The sequence below is a fragment of the Microchirus variegatus genome (genome assembly GCF_963457635.1).
Source record: "Microchirus variegatus genome assembly, chromosome: 23".
NCBI classification, from domain to species: domain Eukaryota; kingdom Metazoa; phylum Chordata; class Actinopteri; order Pleuronectiformes; family Soleidae; genus Microchirus; species Microchirus variegatus.
In genome coordinates this window covers 15,640,989-15,660,810 of record NC_139824.1, presented here as the reverse complement: position 1 = coordinate 15,660,810, position 19,822 = coordinate 15,640,989, and the positions used below count along the sequence as shown (strand labels likewise).

The 19,822-nt window shown below is 40.6% G+C and overlaps 1 protein-coding gene across 1 annotated transcript in view; it reads left to right on the top strand.

Annotated features, from left to right (window-relative positions):
• Positions 1-822: 822 nt before the first annotated feature.
• The window catches only part of adgrl3.1 (adhesion G protein-coupled receptor L3.1), a gene marked incomplete at both ends in the record, with an annotated part of 101,072 nt that continues 82,072 nt past the window's right edge, over positions 823-19,822 (top strand). The window contains 2 exons of the mRNA XM_083909738.1: positions 823-982; positions 6,683-6,896. Of these exons, the coding sequence (XP_083765864.1) occupies positions 823-982; positions 6,683-6,896 (374 nt within the window). The remainder of the gene's footprint in view (positions 983-6,682; positions 6,897-19,822) is intronic.

Here is a 19,822-nt window from a genome sequence, read left to right as displayed (position 1 = left end):
GTGTGTCCTGTTGTGTGACCTGTTTATTTGTGTTGTTTGTATATTTTCTACAGTATTTTCTTGCTTTATTGTACGTTTTTTGTTCTTAGGTCTATTAGGTCACACATTTTATTTATTTATCTCTGATGTGCAGCACTTTGCTTTAACTGTTGTTGTTTTAAATTGCTTTATAAATAAAGTTGGATTGGATTGGCAATTTAGCAATTTCCCCTGCATATTCTTCATATTTTAGAGAATAGAGGGTCACTATACTATTTATTCATGCTCTACTATGTGCTCTGTATTGTTTAAGATTATTATTGATTACCGTCTCGGTTTCTGTGACATTAGAGTAAAGTGCTGTTTGTTAAAGCATCAAACTGCCGTTAAAAGCAAACGTCCCTTCGCTTCCTTCCTTTCCATCGCTGCATAAACCTTCTAAGTGTAAGAACATGTTGTTGTTGTTCAAACAGCATCATCAGTTATGATCTGACGCTTGTTTGTGAGGGAATATTTAACAAGTTCTTTCTTCACATTCGTTTTTTCGCAATGCGCTGCGTTGCTTGTTCAATGCCGTGAATTCCATTGTGTTGTTGTAAGCGACTGAGAAACAGATGTTTGTTTATAAAATGTAAATGTTTAAGGTTGTTCTGCTTGCCAAAGATAAATCGTTTGATGTAGATGAATGGTGTGTGTGTGTGTGTGTGTGTGGTGTTACAGGAAAAAAAGTGTACATTTTGCGCACACCTTACGTCCAAGTAAAGATTTTAACATTTTAATTTGTAATTATATGACACTTAAAGTTAAATAATCTGTGTCTGCGGTGTCTGTTTCCAGGTCTGTATGGTGTCAGGAACACTAAGCTGTGAGAGAAACCGCTCACCACACGAGCGTCTGGGCTCAACAGGAAGTACCTCCGCATCTACTTCCGGGTCAACGTCAGACGTCATGTGGATCAGATGCCTGCTCTTCGTCGCAACTTTGCTTGCTCCGCTTGCTATCGGTAAGCTAATGCTAAACCATTTTAAGTATTTTAACACATGATATGGTTTGAAATTTAATGAAATGAATGTTATTTTTTTAACTTTTTTACTCATTTTAAGAGTTCACCTGATATTGTACAGGATTTCACAGGTGGAAATAATCAGATGATTAACGATGGCTAATTAGCCTGTGCTAATGTGAGCATTTTAACACAGCTTTTTCCACACATCCTAGTTTTATTATGGATACTTTTACTTATTATTATTTGACTATTTGACACAGAAATTAAATTATTACACAAAAACCAAGTCACTCCAGTTGAGTTGTTGACAGTTCTTTTAAAAACGCCGTGCTAACTTTGTGTATCCTTCGCCTGCTTTGTGAGCGTCAACTATCCTTTTTCTCAAGTGACCGCTCAAACACTGTCTTAAATTTTTTTTACTGTGTGTAATTATTTGGAGATAACCCTGAGTTTATCTTGATTTTTTAAAAACGTTTTGAGCTCTACAGTCATTATACAACAGTGGTTTTTGTGCTACGGCTCAGTGGAAAGGTCAGTTCTTAAGGGAGCTTATAATTATGACCCTAGTAGTTTTTAGTTTTTTTGTGGGATAATTTAATTTCTGTGTGCAAAGACAAATCATGGACGTATCTAAAAAAAAAATTGGGGTGTTTGAAAAAGCTGTGATTTTAGAGGTGCAACTAATGATTATTTTCTGTCTCGTTTTTGTCCACAAACCAAAACGATTCAGTTTAAATTATTTCTTCATTATGTGGAGCAAAGAAACAAAGAAAATATTCACATTTAAGAAGCTAAAACAATCAGAAATCATGTTTTAATCACGAAAAAAATCTTCAAACCGATCAAAATAGTTGACGGTTAATTTAGTCATCGATTAATAATCGATGAATAGTTTCAGCTCTAAATGATTTGCTCTGTTTAACAGCCATTGTGACATTTTTATAGCGTGCTAATCATTTAATCCTCAACTGTATCTGTACCGAAAACCACGTAACCACATGTCAAACCTTAACCACTTCTTGTGGAATGAGGTTTTTTACCTCATTTGAACCGGGTTTTGGTCCACACGTCATCCTCTATAAAAAACAGTCAAGTACTGTACACCCACATGGTTTCCAGATATTACTGTAAAACACACACACTGGAGCACAAAATCACAGGAAGTACTCGCAGTCACCGCCGCACAAACACCACGGGGGCTTTGCTTTAGCACCGAGAGATGTGTTTCAGTCAAAGGTATTTGCATCAATGTCTCCGGAATAAGTCGACATATGCAAATCGCGCTGTTTATACTTAGCGAGGATTAGTTGAAACAAAGAGAGTTTAGCTTGAGGACTCGCAGCGGCAAGCACTCGATCTTCTCCGGCAAGCTGCGTCTCTGTGTCATTATTTCAGGGATGTGTGAGTATGTATGAAAGGGAAAATGGGATAGCATGGGTTTTTAAACAACAACAAAAATCACAAGAATGTTGTGTTGTTTTTTTTCCCCCTCAGGATTTGATATTCTGGCAGGAGCGGTGTTTAATCTGACAGAGTAGATCACGATGTTGGATACGAAAGAAAATTCTAATAATGAACCGTGAAAATTACAGCAGAGGTCGAACAAACTGGCAATGTGGACATTCTGTATTTTCCTTGTCAACAATTAAACAAAAAGCTATGTAGCTAAGCTATCTGTGGCCCGCCATGGGATAATAAATAGCGTGCAGTATTCTGTCACCATTTATAGGTTTGTAATCGTTTTTAGGACTTTAGTGATTTGAAAAACATCTGCACGCTTTGGTCTGTGCAACATTTATTTATTGAGCCAGGAATCTGACTAACAACATGCTCTCTAACCAATAATAAAAAAAAAATAGGGTGGACTGTGTGCAGATGGTTTTGTAGTCCAGCACCTCCTCAAGCTTTTATGTGGAGAGGAGTAATTTATGTTTAACCTACACTTTTATTATTTATAACAATGCAGGCAAAGCTGCACTAAAACAGATTTTGACCATAAAGGCAGCAGCTCCCCTTTGTAGATTTAATTCTGCTCTCATTTTTGAGGGGGTTGACGTGCATAAAAACTCTTGAAATTTGGCGCGGAAGTCCGATCGGTGAAAAATGTGATAATGGAATAGGGCACAAACCTGTCCATAAGCCCCAGGGCTCTATAGCGCCCCCAGAAGTCAGGTCATGGTCAGAAAAAAGTCGTCCGATCAGGCCGAAATGTGGTGAGTTTGTCCGGCTTCCTCTAACGTTTCTCTAGTCATTTTTTGAGAATTTTTGATGCAAGAGAAAGTGGCCAAATTGTGTTTAAATTCTAAATGTTGTATTTTTTTCTATCGTGTGTAAGTAGCACATCGTTGTTCCGATTTTAACCAAACTCGGTACCCTTGTTGCAATCATGATTCCAAACAAATTTCCAATGTACTTCCATTAGCTCCGCCCACCCAGAAGTCAGCCATTTTGGGAAAACAAAAATGGCTAGTCTACGCATTTGAACAAACTCGTCCTAACACGTTTGAGCTAGCCGCGTCAAAACTCGGTCCATATGTTCTAGACGAGTTAATGATTAAAAGTTGTCAAAGGATTTTCTCTACATTAAAAAGGCGTGGCCTCAGCGCGCCGACAAATTTGACGTTAAATGGCCGGAAAAGTTCCACTTTTTGTAAAGCGTCAACGTAAACAGAACCACGTGAACATTTCTGTTGCGTGGGGCGAGGGCCCTATCGTGACTGCGAGTCCTACGATCAGTCCTAGTTTTTATATTATGATTTAAATAACAATAAGAAAAACGATTCTAGCATGCACTTTATATTTTTCTCTTCTAACACCCACGTGTCAGACACCAGCAGTAGCCAAACACCGTGGCAGTTCAAGTGAGAGATCACCTTTTAAATCTCTCTCCTCCTCTCTTTTCACCCCCTCGCTGCTGCTGCTTCTGCCGCTGCTTCTTTTCCATCTCTTCACCTCTTTTGCCACTCTCTCTCGCTCTTGTTTTTGGCCCAAATGTAAAAATCAATATCCTTTTGTTTCAGCCTCCCCCCCCCCCACCCCAGAGGCGACGAGAGAGTCTGAATAAGACTGTCTGTACTGTCCGCCGCTGCCAACTTTCTGTCACCACTTACACGACTAATGACAGGCACATTAACATGCACTCGCTGGCCTGTACTTTATTGCACGTGTGTGAAGCCAGAGAGTTGAATATTGACGTATACTAACGTGTGTCCGTACGACTGTGCGCGCTTAACTCGGTGATATAATGTGTCGGCGGTTTTATAGGTGAGGCTGCTGATGTAAACACATAAATTAATAGGTGACAAACAACACGATGGTGGTGTGAGAGATTCAGAGCATTAGCCGGGCACCTTACAAAGGCAGAGTGGCTTTTAATTGCCAGACGGCGCTCGTTTCTATTGTGTCGTAATCATCGCGCCGCCTTTATTCATTCCCCTCAGCGGGGGGGGATCCTGTAAGGCGACACTCTCGAAGACATCCGATCCAAAAAGCCCAGTCCAGACGACCCGCCTCGCGCACAATATTGCGTATCGATCCACTGTACGCTTCAATTAACCCCTCGCGTTCACGACGGTCAGGGAGGCGGAAAAGACACGACACGGACACAGTCATCGGAAAATTAATTAACCGACCGCTCATATTAACAGAGAAATGACCCACTGCCCTGAGCGCTGCTACTCTCTTACAGGCACAAAAAAACACGCAGGAGGTCCGTTAAATCCTTCGCGGCGACCGAGATACAGAGTCTGAACTGAATAAAAGGTCTAATCATAGCCTGCAGAGTTGTGTGTGTGTGTGTGTGTTCATTCATTAGAGAGGACATTTTCTGTAAATGTCACTTATATATCAGTCTTATCTCTAAGCTAGTGCTTGCCATTATCAATATAATGCCCTCGAGTGCCCGCATCATGCAGACATCCACGAAACTTGCTGCGAATTTCAGCCTCCACATGCCACTACGTCCAGCATTTGTGTGTCTGTGTGTGTGTGTGTGTGTGTGTGTGTGTGTGTGATGTGTTGAAGGGCAGTATTAAGTCAAGCCCGGGAAGAGTGTCATCGAGCTCATTCAGATTCTTCGCGGCGCTCGTGTAACCATGACGCTCCTCCGGCCAACGAGGAGGGAGCCGAGGGAGGGGAGAGGATAGGGGTGGTTGCTATGGTCACCGTGACATGGAGAGAGACGAGGAAGTGTCAGTGCGGTGTCTCACCTTTTTGTGTGGATGTTGTCGGTCTGCGTTTGAAAGTGTCGCTCGTTCATTTGTTGTGCGCGGAATTGGAACAACAGATTGTTTGATTTAATATACTATTGCTTTATTGCGTTGCATTCTGCATATTGCACCAGACACAGCTCAGATTCCCAAATGTGTCCGGTCGACAACAATTGCCCCGCGGAACGCGATGTGAAATAAAATAAAGCACAATGCACTCACTCTGCATAACAGGCACCGTCGAGCCAGGAGATTATTGGCAGAGGTGGAACAACATATGTGAATACCTCAGCTGATCTAGCGTATTAAAGGATGGTGACTACAGCCCCAACCCCCCCCCCAGGGCTTTGAGGCTCTTGAGAAATAAGAATAACAACAACTGAGCACCACAACAACCAAAATCCCTTGGAACATCAAGCATCAGCAGCCAAACCTCACTAGACAACAATGCATCTGGTGTTTTAACATAATGTACGAGTAGAAATTGTGAGATTTTTTCTCTCTCTTGATCGATGTAGGTTACATTTTTAGGCACAAAATACGTCAAAAAATTGTTCTCCAAGACTACGGACTATGAGTTTACATCAGGGTTCTTCAATCCTGGTCCTGGGGACCCACTGCACTCCATGTTTTAGAAGTTTCCTTGAACATGCTCTGCAGAAGCCTGATCATTAAAGTCAGGTGTGAACACTTCTAAAACATGCAGGGCAGAAGAACCCTAGACGTAGCATCTTCTCGTTCTGGAATTCAACCACAAGCAAATAAAATTAAGGAATCAATTCGATTCCATTTGCAACGTGACATCCTCTCTCCTTAGAACTCCAGATCGGATTGGCAACAGAATGAGAGGACCTTGAGCGAATTGTTCAAACATCTCGCGCAGCCTTGGAAATTGACAGGACGAGGGAAAAGCACATGCGCCGTCAAATCACCGCAGATGAGAGGCTTGCGAAGGCTTCTGCTGTCTCCCATTAGGAATAATAGTATGGAAAAGAATCTGGGACACATCAGTGGATTCACCCTCATTGGAAATAATGACGTTTCCTATTTCAGTACAATAAGGGCTGGAAGTACGCATCGAAAAAATTCCCGAGCTTCTGAGAATAATTCAGCATCGCCCATCTTGGAATAATTTCCACCGCACGACTAATTGCCCGTTGAATTTGCCAGGCAATTATTCTGTACCTAAAATGATGTCTAAACCTGCTAACTGCAAAACTGTAATTATCGAGTCACTTCCTTTGCAACATGTGGACATGGACTTATGGAACATCTCCTCCTGCCTTTGTGTTTTCTCCCCTGACTGTGGATAATTAGTCAATATGACAGGGCTACAAATACGGTTTTGGTTGAACACGGCCGCTGCTTGTTCAATTTAGACGTTCATGCTTTATGCAGAGTAGTGAAGTATACAGTAGTAGTTGGGAGGAGACGGTTTTTCATTGTATTCAATAACAAATGTGTTTGTGTTTGTGTTTGTGTTGTCCAGCCGATGGCCGTGCCCCGATCCCCATGGCAGTGGTGCGCAGGGAGCTGTCGTGTGAATCCTACCCTATAGAGCTGCGATGCCCGGGCACAGATGTCATCATGATTGAGAGCGCCAACTACGGCCGCACCGACGACAAGATCTGCGACTCTGACCCCGCGCAGATGGAGAATACACGCTGCTACCTGCCAGACGCGTACAAGATCATGTCTCTCAGGTCAGTTTTTAGACATTTTTTTTTTTTTTTTTATTTTACTAAATGACTTGATGTGAAAAGTTCAAACGCATATAAAAGTGTGATCTCTTGTGTGAAAAGTTAATCTCTCCAAGTCTTAAATTGGACTACCTGTGTTGCCTTTTTTTTTAATTAAATATGTCCCGTGGTGCACTTTTGCTACAAAATGTGCAAGCTTGACTCATTGCACACACAGAAAAAAAAAGCCCCAGACGAAACAGGAACACTCTGAAATGGCCTCGCTGATAGCACTGAAACGATTGATTCGAGTAACTCGATTACAAATAATTCCTTGAGGCAAAAACTCTGCCTCAAGGATTCTTTTAGTTCCTATCTCACGCAGCCTCTTCCACATGGACGTTTTAGCAGACGCACACCGCACATCCGGATTTCAGCTAGCACGGCGGCGTGAAACAGGCTGTAAATCTGCATCCAGTTGCTAAAGTTTGCTAACGTAAACATTGATGTTAGCTGATTTAATGTAGCTCACTAGAGCTGCAGCTATAGAATATTTTTGTAATCGAGTATTCTACCGATTATTCCTTGACGAATCGAGTAATCAGATAAACAATAGTAATAATTTTGCGTTTTGCGTCCTCGATTAATCGAAAAATAATTGGTCCAATGCTCGATTATATGCGATAGCTGCAGCCCTACTCACTTATTTGCACAGCAAAAAGGAAACGGACGCTCCTCTATCTCAGAGAGGCCCGAGCCGCATTGCATATTTCCAGTGTCAGCTGTTAAATCTCGCATTCAACCAGGTGAAAATAGTTCAGCGTTTCTCACAATTTCCACAAAGCAACAGGAATGACACAGTGTCGCGGGGGCCAGCCGGTGCTTTGTGGAATGGAAAGAGAGAGAAAAAAAAAAAATAAGTGACTGAAAATTGATAGAAACGGCTCTAACCCCTGACCCTCACCCCCACATGTTTCCACTTCTGCACCACTCTCGGTTCCTGTATATGCACGACAACACCACACCACTGCAGAAGCTTATCAGGGAATGGAAAGACTCTGGTAATACAGTGTGTGTGATCACCTCCTCTCCTCCTCATCGTGATGCTTTGAACCAGTCTCACTTGAGACTGAAAAGACAACTCTGAAGTACTTTTTCCTCCAAATTATACAAGACCTCATGGTTCATAGACTTTCAGGCACAACTACACTTAAAAATAGTAACGCTTTAGATTAGGGAACACATATTCACCATTAACTAGCTGCTCTCTAACATATATAAGTAGCATATTAGCCCTTTATTACCTTATTCTACCTCTATTACGACATGAATTAAGATTTTTCCTACATAAGGTGTTAATACTTGCTTAATATTTACTAATAAAGGGCTAGTATGTGACTTATATGCACGTTAGTAAGCACTTAGTTAATGCTGAATATGTGTTCCCTAATCTAAAGTGTTAACAAACAGCTTATTCATTTATTTCACTAAATAAACACGAAACTTTAAAATGAATACAGTCTCTCATCCACATTATTGGCCTTTTTCATTTTATTTTGAAAGTTGCTGCAGAAAAACACATTAGCAAACACGAGTCACACCTAATGGAATTAATCTAACATAATATACTGTATATATAATTATATAAATGGCATACTAGTCCTTTATTAGTAATCATTAAGCACGTATTAACTCCTTATTCTACATAACCTTATTCTACCTCTATTACGACAATAATTTTTCCTACATAAGGTGTTAATACGAGCTTAATATTATAATATAGTACTGTATATGCTGAGTTTTGACTTTTTATTTAAGTATATAACAAACATTTTATTCATTTATTTCATTAAACAAACACAAAACTTTAAAATTAATACAGTCTCTCATCCACATTATTGGCCTTTTTCATTTTATTTTGAAAAGTTGCTGCAGAAAAGCACATTAGCAAAAGCTGAGTCACACCTAATGCAATTAATCTAACATATATTTAATAAATATATATAAGTAGCATACTAGCCCTTTATTCGTAATCATTAAGCACGTATTAACACCTTATTCTACAAAACCTTATTCTACCTCTATGGCGACATAAATTAAGATTTTTCCTGCACAAGGTGTTAATACGTGCTTAATATTTACTAATAAAGGGCTAGTATGCGACTTATGCATGTTAGTAAGCACCTAGTTAATAGTATCATGGTAGTACTGTGTAAAAGTGTATAAAAGTTGCAGCAGAAACACCGATTGGAATTAATTCAGCATTTTTTTGGGGGGAGGTAACATTCAACACTGCCTTATCCTGACATGTCAAAAATGGTGAAAAATTCCCATAATGTGAATATGATGTGGCGTCACCTCTTTGTGCTGCTGTATATATATCACACCACCTGTCCTCCGTCATGTGCTGCTGCTCTGATTGTGATTGCTTTGGATTGATTCAGTCCCAAACCACTTGCTCGAGCAGCTGTAGCTTGTGTGGCCACTCTCTCTCTCTCTCTCTCTCTCTCTCTCTCTCTCTCTCTCTCTCTCTCTCTCTCTCCCTCTCTCTCCGACAGGCCTCGCAATCCATAAATTATCCATACACACACATGCAGATACACACACACACAGCAGCATGTGCTGCATACACTGGCCAGGGGCTACACCAGACTTTAAGCTCCAATTAGCAGAGCCAGAGGCTAAACTTGATCTTGAGGGATCCTCGGTGGAGGTGACTCAGACTGGAAACAACTGTTTATCACATACAGTGTATTTTTGGCGAGTGTGTGTCTGTGTGTGTGTGTGTGTGTGATTGTGTTGCAAAAGGCTGCGAATGAGTATATGTGCACCGATGCTCACAGAAAAACCCACGGTAGATTTCTGAGAGCGCACGCATTTCCCAGTCCAGTTCTGCTTCTCTGCATCGGAACATAAGCACCACCATAATCCATTCCCCACGGTCCATCATAGCTGCAGCGAGGGTGCTACACACCTTAGCGCTACACACCTTAGCGCTACACACCGCTACACACTCGCCATAAACGCTGGTGTTCCAAAACAGGGGCGTGTGACCACCTGACTGAATTCATTATTCATTTATGGCAGGTTAACAGGGTCAGAATTAACGATTCTTTTCGTAATCGATTAATCGTTTGGTCCATAAAATGTTAAAAAGCGTTGATCAGTGTTTGTCAAACCTGGAAATGAATGACTGATGTTCACGAATGTCTCGTTTCGTCCACAAAATGATTCAGTTTTCATGATTTCCTTGTTATGTGGAGCAAAGAAACAAAGAAAATATTCACATTTAAGAAGCTAAAAAATCAGAAATTTGGTTTTAATCATGGAAAAAAGCTTCAAATAATCGATTAATCGAACGATTAATTAATATTTTCTTTTCACGATGACATTGAATCTGGGTTTCCTTACTGGTTTTATTCAGAAGAAAGAACGCTCAGTGTGGGAGGGGCTTAGCATTTGTAAGGCCGCCATTTTGTGCCTGCTGGGGGTGTAGAGTTGGTGGCACGTGGTACGCAGAAGGAAGTAAAAAGAGAGAGAGTATTATCGCTGTGTTTCTGCTAAAGTTAGGGTCTGCTTCAAGAGTTAGGCGAGCTTTACACGACAACGATCTGAACACAAAGCGCAAAAAGTGGCCGTTGCGTTTCCCAAATTTTTATTCCGCGTTTAGACGAGCGTCTTTGGGTAGAAATCTGCATGCACACACGGTGACGCAAAAGTGTGTGAAATTTGATGTAGTGTGCATGCCAGGTGGCTAGGTGGCACTGTGAAGCACTGCCATACAACAACACCAGGAGCGTTGAAACTTCCTTCCACTTCTCTCTAGTAGCGCAAAGTAGCAGCTGAGGCGACTTGAATGTCCGACTGATGGATTACAATCCGACATGTTTTGTTGTTGTTTGGCTGTACTGCACATGGATCTGACGTCAACGTCACTTTTGCGTTTCCAACCCTTTAGACGGGAACAGACTGGTGGAGCATTTTTAAGATTAAAAGGTGCATTATGTAATAAATCTAAAGCAACTGGCCATAAAATCCTCCTAATATGTCACAGAGACTCAGGAATAATGTTCATATAACAAACTGAACTCACCAACAACAACAGTACAGACAAAATATTTGCATTAATCATGTTTTGGCATGTGGCGCCACCTACCGCCGTCTACCAATCATTGCAGTCAGTAGAGTCTCAGCTGCCGAGCAACCACGGGTTGCCAGTTACGTCAGAAAACGAAACCTAAAAGACCTCGGTATTTTGAATTTGAATGTAGTAACCGTTTTTGGCCACATTCTTACATATGGCGCCTTTAAGCCCCAGAAACGATGTTGCCGTCTAAACGAAAGGCACCGCTGATAAAATATTTTGTGGAGCGTTGTCGCGTAAAGCCAGCCTTAAATAGGAACTTGTAAAACTCTTGTAAATTTGTAAATAGATCTACTTTTTTTGGTGTTTTTTTTGTGTTACTTCTTTTCCGTCACTGGTTCATCGGGTGCGGTCAAATAAACGTCTTTAAACTGAACAACAATGACTCTGAACGAATAGAAGGGAAAGGAAAGGAAAGGAAATAAGTCCATCTGTAAAATCTGTGTCGTTAATGCCAGAAAGTGTGTGTTGAATTAGCTTTTGCCCAAATTGCAGTAAGTTGAGTGTGTGTGTGTGTGTGTGTGTGTGTGTGTGTGTGACTCTCTTTCCTGCCAGAACAATCCCATTGGTCAGTCTGTTTCAGACTAGTCTAGTCTCCACTCTCCCATTCTCTCTGTGTCTGTAGCGTCTTTGGCTTTCAAGTCCAGCTCGACTGGCTGATAAAATCAGAGCATGTTCCGCCTGCCCAGTGTTTCCTCACTATCACATTCTCTCTTTGTTTTCCTCTCTCTCCAAGGCCTCTGTGTGTGTGTGTGTGTGTGTGTGTGTGTGTGTGTGTGTGCGCCACACCACATAATTGGTCTTGATATCAAAGCCTCATATCTCCAGAGGGTTTCACAAGGCTTCTCAAGCAACCTAGAGAGGACCTGATATCGCTGCATTTCCCAGATTATCTCCCCGTTGGGATACGCTGGGTTGAAGGGGGGGAAACGAAGCTATGGCCATGAAAGTTAGCCTTAATCTGTTCTAGCGATATACTCCTCAGCATCAGTTAAATGACCCCTTTTTTTTATTTTTTATTATCAGGTATTGAACTAAAGCCGCTCCCGTTCAAAATGGCCACTGTTCTCTTAATTCTAACCTTATTCAAGTTGAGCTTTACTTTTCTTCCTTAATGAGGAAACGGCTAAATTTGGCTCCGTTCACTGAAACGACGATCGTTTTCCCGTTGTGTTTTGGTGTCGCTCGCAGCTATAGGGTGTCGTTGAGACGGCGTTAAGATGTCACGGGGGAAGCGTTATGTCGGGGAGGAACAGACGATTTGGGTTGTCGCTTCTACTTCTGCACAGGGAGAGAAACACCAAGCCGGCGCAAAATGGAGTCGCAGCGATCAACCAACATAAAAGTGACTTGATGGCTCCTATGGAGATGCTCCTCAATGCACTCCTTGTCCCGTACTGATACTTGAGTGCTTTGTGAACAGAGTCTCTCACACACACACACACACACGCACACAGTCACTGGAGGCTGTAAGTGTGGACACTGCAGAATGTGTAGGCATCGCACAGAGACTCTGTTTTTGCTCACACTGTTGGAAAATTACTTCTGGACTTCAAACAGACTTTTCTCCCCCTGACAACTCTGCACCGCCGATCCCACCTTGTCACCTTGTTTGACCCCCCGTCCGTCTTCCTTTACCTCCTCCATCCCATCCCCTCTTGAAAAAGTCCCTCAACACAAACGGGAAACTTTACTTTGACAAGAAAGACCATAGGTTAAGACCTGTTCCCCCTCTTTTCTGCTTCTCAACAGCCTACTTTATTCAGTCTGTTCCTCCTCCTGATGTCTAGGTTTTTGACATTCACGCTTTGCTCAGGGGAAAGAGGCGGGGCTTATGATGCAGCTTGTTGCTGTGTATAAGGCTAAAGAATGACTCCTCCATAAAACCTTAGTGTTTAAAGGCCACCATGATCCATATTTTACTGACACTACCGTTCAAAAGTTTGCCTCAATGTACATCCATGTACCATTCCATTTTTGAGGTAAAACATTTTTTCTGAAAAAAAGGAGAAATAAATAAAAATGTTGAAAAAAGAAAAAAAAAATTAGAGAAAAAAAAAAAAATTTGAGGGAAAAAAAAATAAAAATTTCGAAAAAAGAAAAATTTAAGAGAAAAAAAATACAGGTTGAGAGAAAAAAAAATTGAGGAAAAAAATTAAATTTTTTAGAAAAAAAAATTAATTTTGAGAAAAAAACAAAAACATTTGAGAAAAATGTTTTTTAATTTTGAGAAAACAAAAATAATTTTGAAAAAAAAAAATATTTTGAGAAAAAAACAAAAACATTTGAGAAAAATGTTTTTTAATTTTGAGGAAAAAAAATAATTTTGAAAAAAAAAAATAATTTTGAGAAAAAAAAAATATTTTGAGAAAAAAAAAAATATTTTGAGAAAAAAAAATGTATTTTGAGAAAAAAAAAAAAATAATACTTAGCACTTATATTTCTAAGAGTGTACATTGCTCACGTGCTAAACGACTATTCTAGCTGCAAACGTCTGGTTTTTAATGGAATATGTACATAGGTGTATAGAGGCCCCTTTCCAGTGTTCTAATGCTACATTGTGTTTGCTAATGGCATTAGAAGGCTATTGGATGATGAGAAAACCCTTGAAAACCCTTGTGTTTGAAGGGCAAAATTAATATTTTGAATACAAATCATTATTTCTAATCTTGTCAATGTCTTGACTATGTTTTCTATTCATTTTGCAACTCTTTTGATGAATAAAAGTCTCACTTTTAATGGAAAACACAACAAAAATTGTATAGGTGAGCCCCAACTTTTGAACAGTAGTGTATAAACACACACACAAACACACAGAAACTGAAAGCTTCTCAAGCTCAGTCAACTTCTTTTTAGTCTCAGCCTTCAAAGCACCGAGCGAGTGTGTGTGTGTGTGTATATGTCTCGGTGTGTGTGTGTGTGTGTGTGTGTGTGCACATGCGTAAATGTTACATCTCACGTTCCGTCTAACGCTTTTTGTATGTGTGCGTGTGTGGTAGACGGTGTTCGCCCTCACATCTTTGAACCATTCTCACTTGAGACTTGGTAAAGGCATGAAAACCTGTGAAGTTCTTTCCTTTTGACTGAATTATAGAAAAAAAAAGACCTTTTGATTTTGCAGACCAACGCTCGCACACACACACACAGTCCCACAACTGTGTGAACAATGAATTATGCCATAAAGGAACTTTTTAAGTCGTATACTTCGTACACTTAATCTGCCGAGAGGCAAGACACATAATAGTAGAGATGTAGATGAGAGATGAATAAATGCTTACAACACAGTTCAGTATTAACATTATAGTAGTGTGATAATCATTTTGTAATATTATAGTAATACAAGCTGTTACACAACTTATTAATATAGTCTCAGTGTTGAGATCTTTTTATATTGTACTTTTCTTGTTAATGCATGTTAATTATTTATTAAGCATTTAATTAGCATTAGCATTTATTTAGAAAATGACGCAAAAAAAGTTGCCATTAAAGTCTTGTAAATTTGATAGTAATTACTGTAAAATACAGTAACATCCAACTGTAACTTAGTTTTACAAAATTATCTTTTATATATGTATTCTATTGCACGTACAGAATTTACTTGGCAGCAAAAGACATAATATAATTAGGTAAAACATTTGCTAATTAGTTCGATATGGTTTGTCATATTCTTGTTTTTATATTACCAAATATATTGTAAAATCTATTACAATTATTTAATAAGTGTTGTGTGTATATTAATGTATTAAAATATATATTAGAAATGTAATAAATAATTTTTTCTTTACTGAAACAATAAAACGCCGCAATTTTCTTCGCATTTTAAGCAATAACATACAAAATAATTCAGCTACTCTTATGAATTTGGCTTTAAAGCAGTTAGCCCTGGTTCGCTAAACCACTGCATAGTGAATTATTCGTGTACCATAACTCCGATAATAAAGTTAAAATACTGTTATATCCAATTTTTTGGCGAACACCGGCTAAATTCAGTGTAACTCGTGTCGTCTTGTTTGAGAGAAAACGTCACGTTAGCTCAAACTTCACTTGAGCTAATTAGCTAATGTTTACAGACTGAAGCCAAACTCTGTATAAAACTTGACTTATCGCTGATTAAAATGAATAGTTATAATATTATTATTAATAATAATAATAATGATGACGATGATAAGGTCACTCAGAAATTAAATATTATATACCGAGCAGACACAGTAGCTCCACGTCTGTACAGACGGAGCAGATCACATTTTTCCTCCGGAGCTCGTTAACGGGCTAAATTAGCATAATGAGGTAAACGAACGCCGTGCAACTTTTTGGTTTAATGCTGAAATGTTTCCTCCTCTGACTCGGAGCGGCAAAAACTTCATCTGACGACACAGGAAAAACTGACAGACGAGGTTTAATAAGTGGAAGTGAAGTCACATGTCTCCTCTTCCTCCTCCTCCTCTTCCTCTTCCTCCTCCTCTTCCTCCTCCTCCTCCTCTGGTGTGTGTCTGCACCATTAGGTCTTAAATCTGCTTCCTGGAGACTCGCTTGAATGCATTTAGATGTAAAACACCTCGTCTACAGCAGCAGAACACAGACCCCCCCCCCCTCCCTGTGTATTAGAAGGTATATTCCTGTGCTTTTACCCATAATGCATCACGATTTACAGTAAAGTAGTGTTGTTGTTAAGTTGAACATTTCTGAGGTTCGTTGTTGTGCGTTTTGGGCGTGTGTCGTGGTCGCCGACTCACCGGGATATCAACAATTACAACAATTGCTTGTTATTTTGTACCGAACGAGGGTTATATCTAGGAAATGTCCTACTTAATAATGTGTGCTAAAGCGTGTGCTGCTGCTGCCACCCTTATAGTCACCATGGTTACAGGAGAGATGCCCTGAGGCACCCTAGGGGCCCGACTGTCACCGTTGCTCAGTGAGGTAATTAGGGCCTACATGCACATGCACGTCATGCATGCATACATACTGATGCAGATAGGTGCATATATATATATATATATATATTGAGAGAGAATACAGAAGTGAAGACAATTAAAAAATGGGTCTTTTCCTGGAAATAGACACAGCGACGTTGAGCTCAAAGGTTTCGTCACCTCGTATATATATTTCTGTCCTCGCTCACACGCCGAATATGAGCAATAACTTCACCCTGAGTGACAACTGTTGTACCTCTGGATTTCCACTTGTCAACGTCTCTCCTCCGCCTGACCCCGTTTCCTGCTGCGCCCGCGACAGCTCTTTGCTAACCTTTATTAGGTTATCGGCGCTTCGCTGAGCACCTAAGCTATGTGGCTGCCTGAGAACGGTCTAGACGCCACACGCACCCTCGATTTCATTCCCTCTCTCTCTCCGTCTCCCACACACAGACACCAAGTCTGACACATATCAGAGACAAACATGTGAGTCATTGCCTCGCACACACACACACACACACACACACACACACACACACTCGCTGGCATGTAGGCAGTGACTGAAGTGAGACGTTGACATTGACACTGAAGTGCACAGCCACACCAGGACATAAGGAGCTACCTCCTTTTTCTTTCCCCATGCATCAGCAGCACCCGGTCTGACTGAATCCTTTGTTTCTGGTGTGGCTTGCGATCATTATGATGGCGTCTTATACTGGAGAGGCGTCTTTTAGCATTAAATGCTAAATTTAGCAGGAGCTGCAGGTGGTCTGTGCTTAAATTGTTGTCGAATAGGAAGGAGGATGATGATGATGGTATAGCGAGGAATCACGGAGCGATGCCAAGCAGAGGAATGTTGCTAGGTGGATTCAGGAGGAAGACTCCCCCAACTGTGTCCTGGAATCGGACGACGTAGAAAGTTGCCATGGTTACCGGCGGAAGAGGGAGAGGGAGAGAGGAGAGTAGAGATGGTGGAGTTTAGAAACTGTAGCTATAGTTGGCTGTCAGGCTGCCTGTGAGACAGAGAGGGCATACGCGGTTTCCTGTGCATTATTTCATCTGCATTGCACAAGAAAGTGCATAATAATAACAGTGAACTATGATAAAATAACACCAAAAAAGACTTTTTTATTCCAGTAGGAGTTATAATTATGGATAGAAGTTGCATCAGCTCTCACTCGTTCATTGTCGACTGCTTTATACGCTGACAAAAGATGGACATGGGGGGGAAAAGTGGGTACATCACAGGGTCAACTGCATGTTTTTTTTGACTGTGAGGAAGCAGCGGTATCATTCGAACAAGGATAGGTAACGTCTTAGGGGGACGCAACGAGTAAACAACGAGTAAACGACGGGCCCCTGGTGTGTTTTAAGTCCACTTGTACCCGAAATTTGCAGCGAAACAACTGCCAACAATAAAGAAACTGGCATTACGTCACCAACTTTTATTTTGTAGTAACGGAAGATGGTTAGGGGAAATGTGTCGGGGTAAAAGTACACATTTTATTTTGGAAATGTAGTGCAGTAAAAGTAAAAGTTGTCAGAAATATAAATAATGGTGCTGGGCACGTTAACGCTCCAACGGCGTCAATGTTAACGCACGTTAGCGAGTGGCGCGTTTCCATGACGACTGACCGGAAAAAGACGCGCATTACGTCATGTTTACGTGCCGCGGCACTGGAGTGCACAGGCACCGTTTACCAGTTAGCTCCTTTAGCGGCGTTAGCCGTTAGCATGACTCACGATTGTTAAAATGAGTCTCTAAAGTAACGCTGAACTTTAAAAACAGAGGCACACATACGCAGTACACAGGTATGCTAAGCGGCGCTAAAGGAGCTAACATAGCTAACTGGTAACCGCGGCTCGTAAACATGACGTCACGCGTCTTTCTCCGGTCAGTCGTCATGGAAACGCGCCATGCGTTAATGTGGCCAGCACTTTAAAATAACGAAGTAAAGTACAAATATGTGAAATTCTACTTAAGTACAGTACCAAAGTATTTCTACTTTGTAACATTAGAACACTGCTTGACATAAACGGGGTTTCCGATCATCGGTTATCTGTCATTTTCGTATACAGATAACCGTATATTTTGCGTATGCACAGTTTCTTTGACAGAATCTATACATTGGACACACACACAAACATCTACAACATGATATTCTCATATACTTCTACAAAAACTTGGGGGGGTGAGAGTGACATCCTGTAGCCAAATATTAATAATGCAACACATTTTCAAAGCTTTTTCCCCAGTCGGGAAAACAACATTATTTCACCTGTGGCCTGTCTAACAGGCTGTGCGAGAACTGACAGACATGCAGGTAACACCGTGTGTGTGTGTGTGTGGGCGAAAAAGAAAGCAACAGATCTGTCACTTTTTCTTTTTTATTTATATATATATATATATTCCATGTGTGGTACGGCGGCGGCGGCGGCGCTGCTGGCACAGGAGGCGACGTGTCTGCTTCACTGTACCCCACGGGTCGACACAGACACAGATTAGTCTCACAGTCACACACGCACACACACACACACACACACACACTACTTTTGTCAGTTGCAATCCCTGCATCACTCTTCATTTTACTTACTTCATCCCATTTCCTCATGCTCCCCTCCCTCCCTCCCTCCCCGCACGTTTCATTCAACATCCGTTCCCATCACTCCCATTTGTCCATCTCCAAACAGCCCACTATAGATATATATATATATATGTGTGTATAATGACATCAGGGAGCTAATAAAGCTGAAACAAGGCCAGTAGTGGGAGAATCTCATATGTCGTGCATGGTGTGTGTGTGTGTCAGAGAGTAAAGGGGGAGAGTGATAGCCGGAGAGAGAGCGTATACGGCCAGACTAACAGCTTTTTATCCTGTAGCCAGATACAGTAACTATGCTCTGCTGTCAAATGGGTTTCCTGAACTCCCTCAGGACATTAAAAAAAAAAAAAAAAAAGCCCTGTTGAAATTCATCTTTTCCTGCTTCCTTTTGTTATGTTATTGCTAAACTATATTTGCCCCCCAGTATGGGCATTTCAATTTAATTTCCATGGGAAATAACGTCTCACGAAAGGAAGCGCTTTTGAGCAGTTCAGTTTTAATAGTCTTTTGACAATTGATGTAATTGAAAGTGGCATTATCTCACAAAAGATTCTCGTCAAATGATGCGATTGTTTGTGAAAATAGCTCCATCTGTCAGCGGTGTTTTCTGTCAAGCAAGAAGCAGGAGCGTTGGATGAACGGCTAACAACAGAGAGAGAGAGATTAAGCACACAATACAGTACAGTGTGAACAAGCAAACACTAAAGTGTTGACACCACGCACACCATGAGCTCCCCTCAGTGCTCTGAACCACACACAGAAGCCTGGAGATACTCAGGAAATACATTTATGACATTTTACGACAAATAGTGCAGGTAATAATATAGTGTTGCCCTTTTTAATTATGCAAAAATAAATATATATATTTTTAAAAGGGTTTAGACACAATTTTGTGATCACAATTATGTGTCTTTGAACGTACGGAAGAGGGTTAGGGCCATACAGGAAGAATCTATTTGAGTTCTGACTTTATTCTCAGAATTTTGACTTTAAAACTAGGAATTCTGACTTTATTCTGCGAATTCTGGTTTTAACTCACAATTTATGACTTTAAAACTCAGAATTCTGACTTTGTTCTCAGAATTTCTGACTTAAACTCAGAATTCTGACTTTAAAACTCAGAATTTTGACTTTAAAACTCAGAATTCTGACTTTATTCTGCGAATTCTGGCTTTAAACTCACAATTTATGACTTTAAAACTCAGAATTCTGACTTTATTTTCTGAATTCTAACTTTATTCTCAGAATTCTGACTTTAAAACTCAGAATTCTGACCTTATCAGAATATCT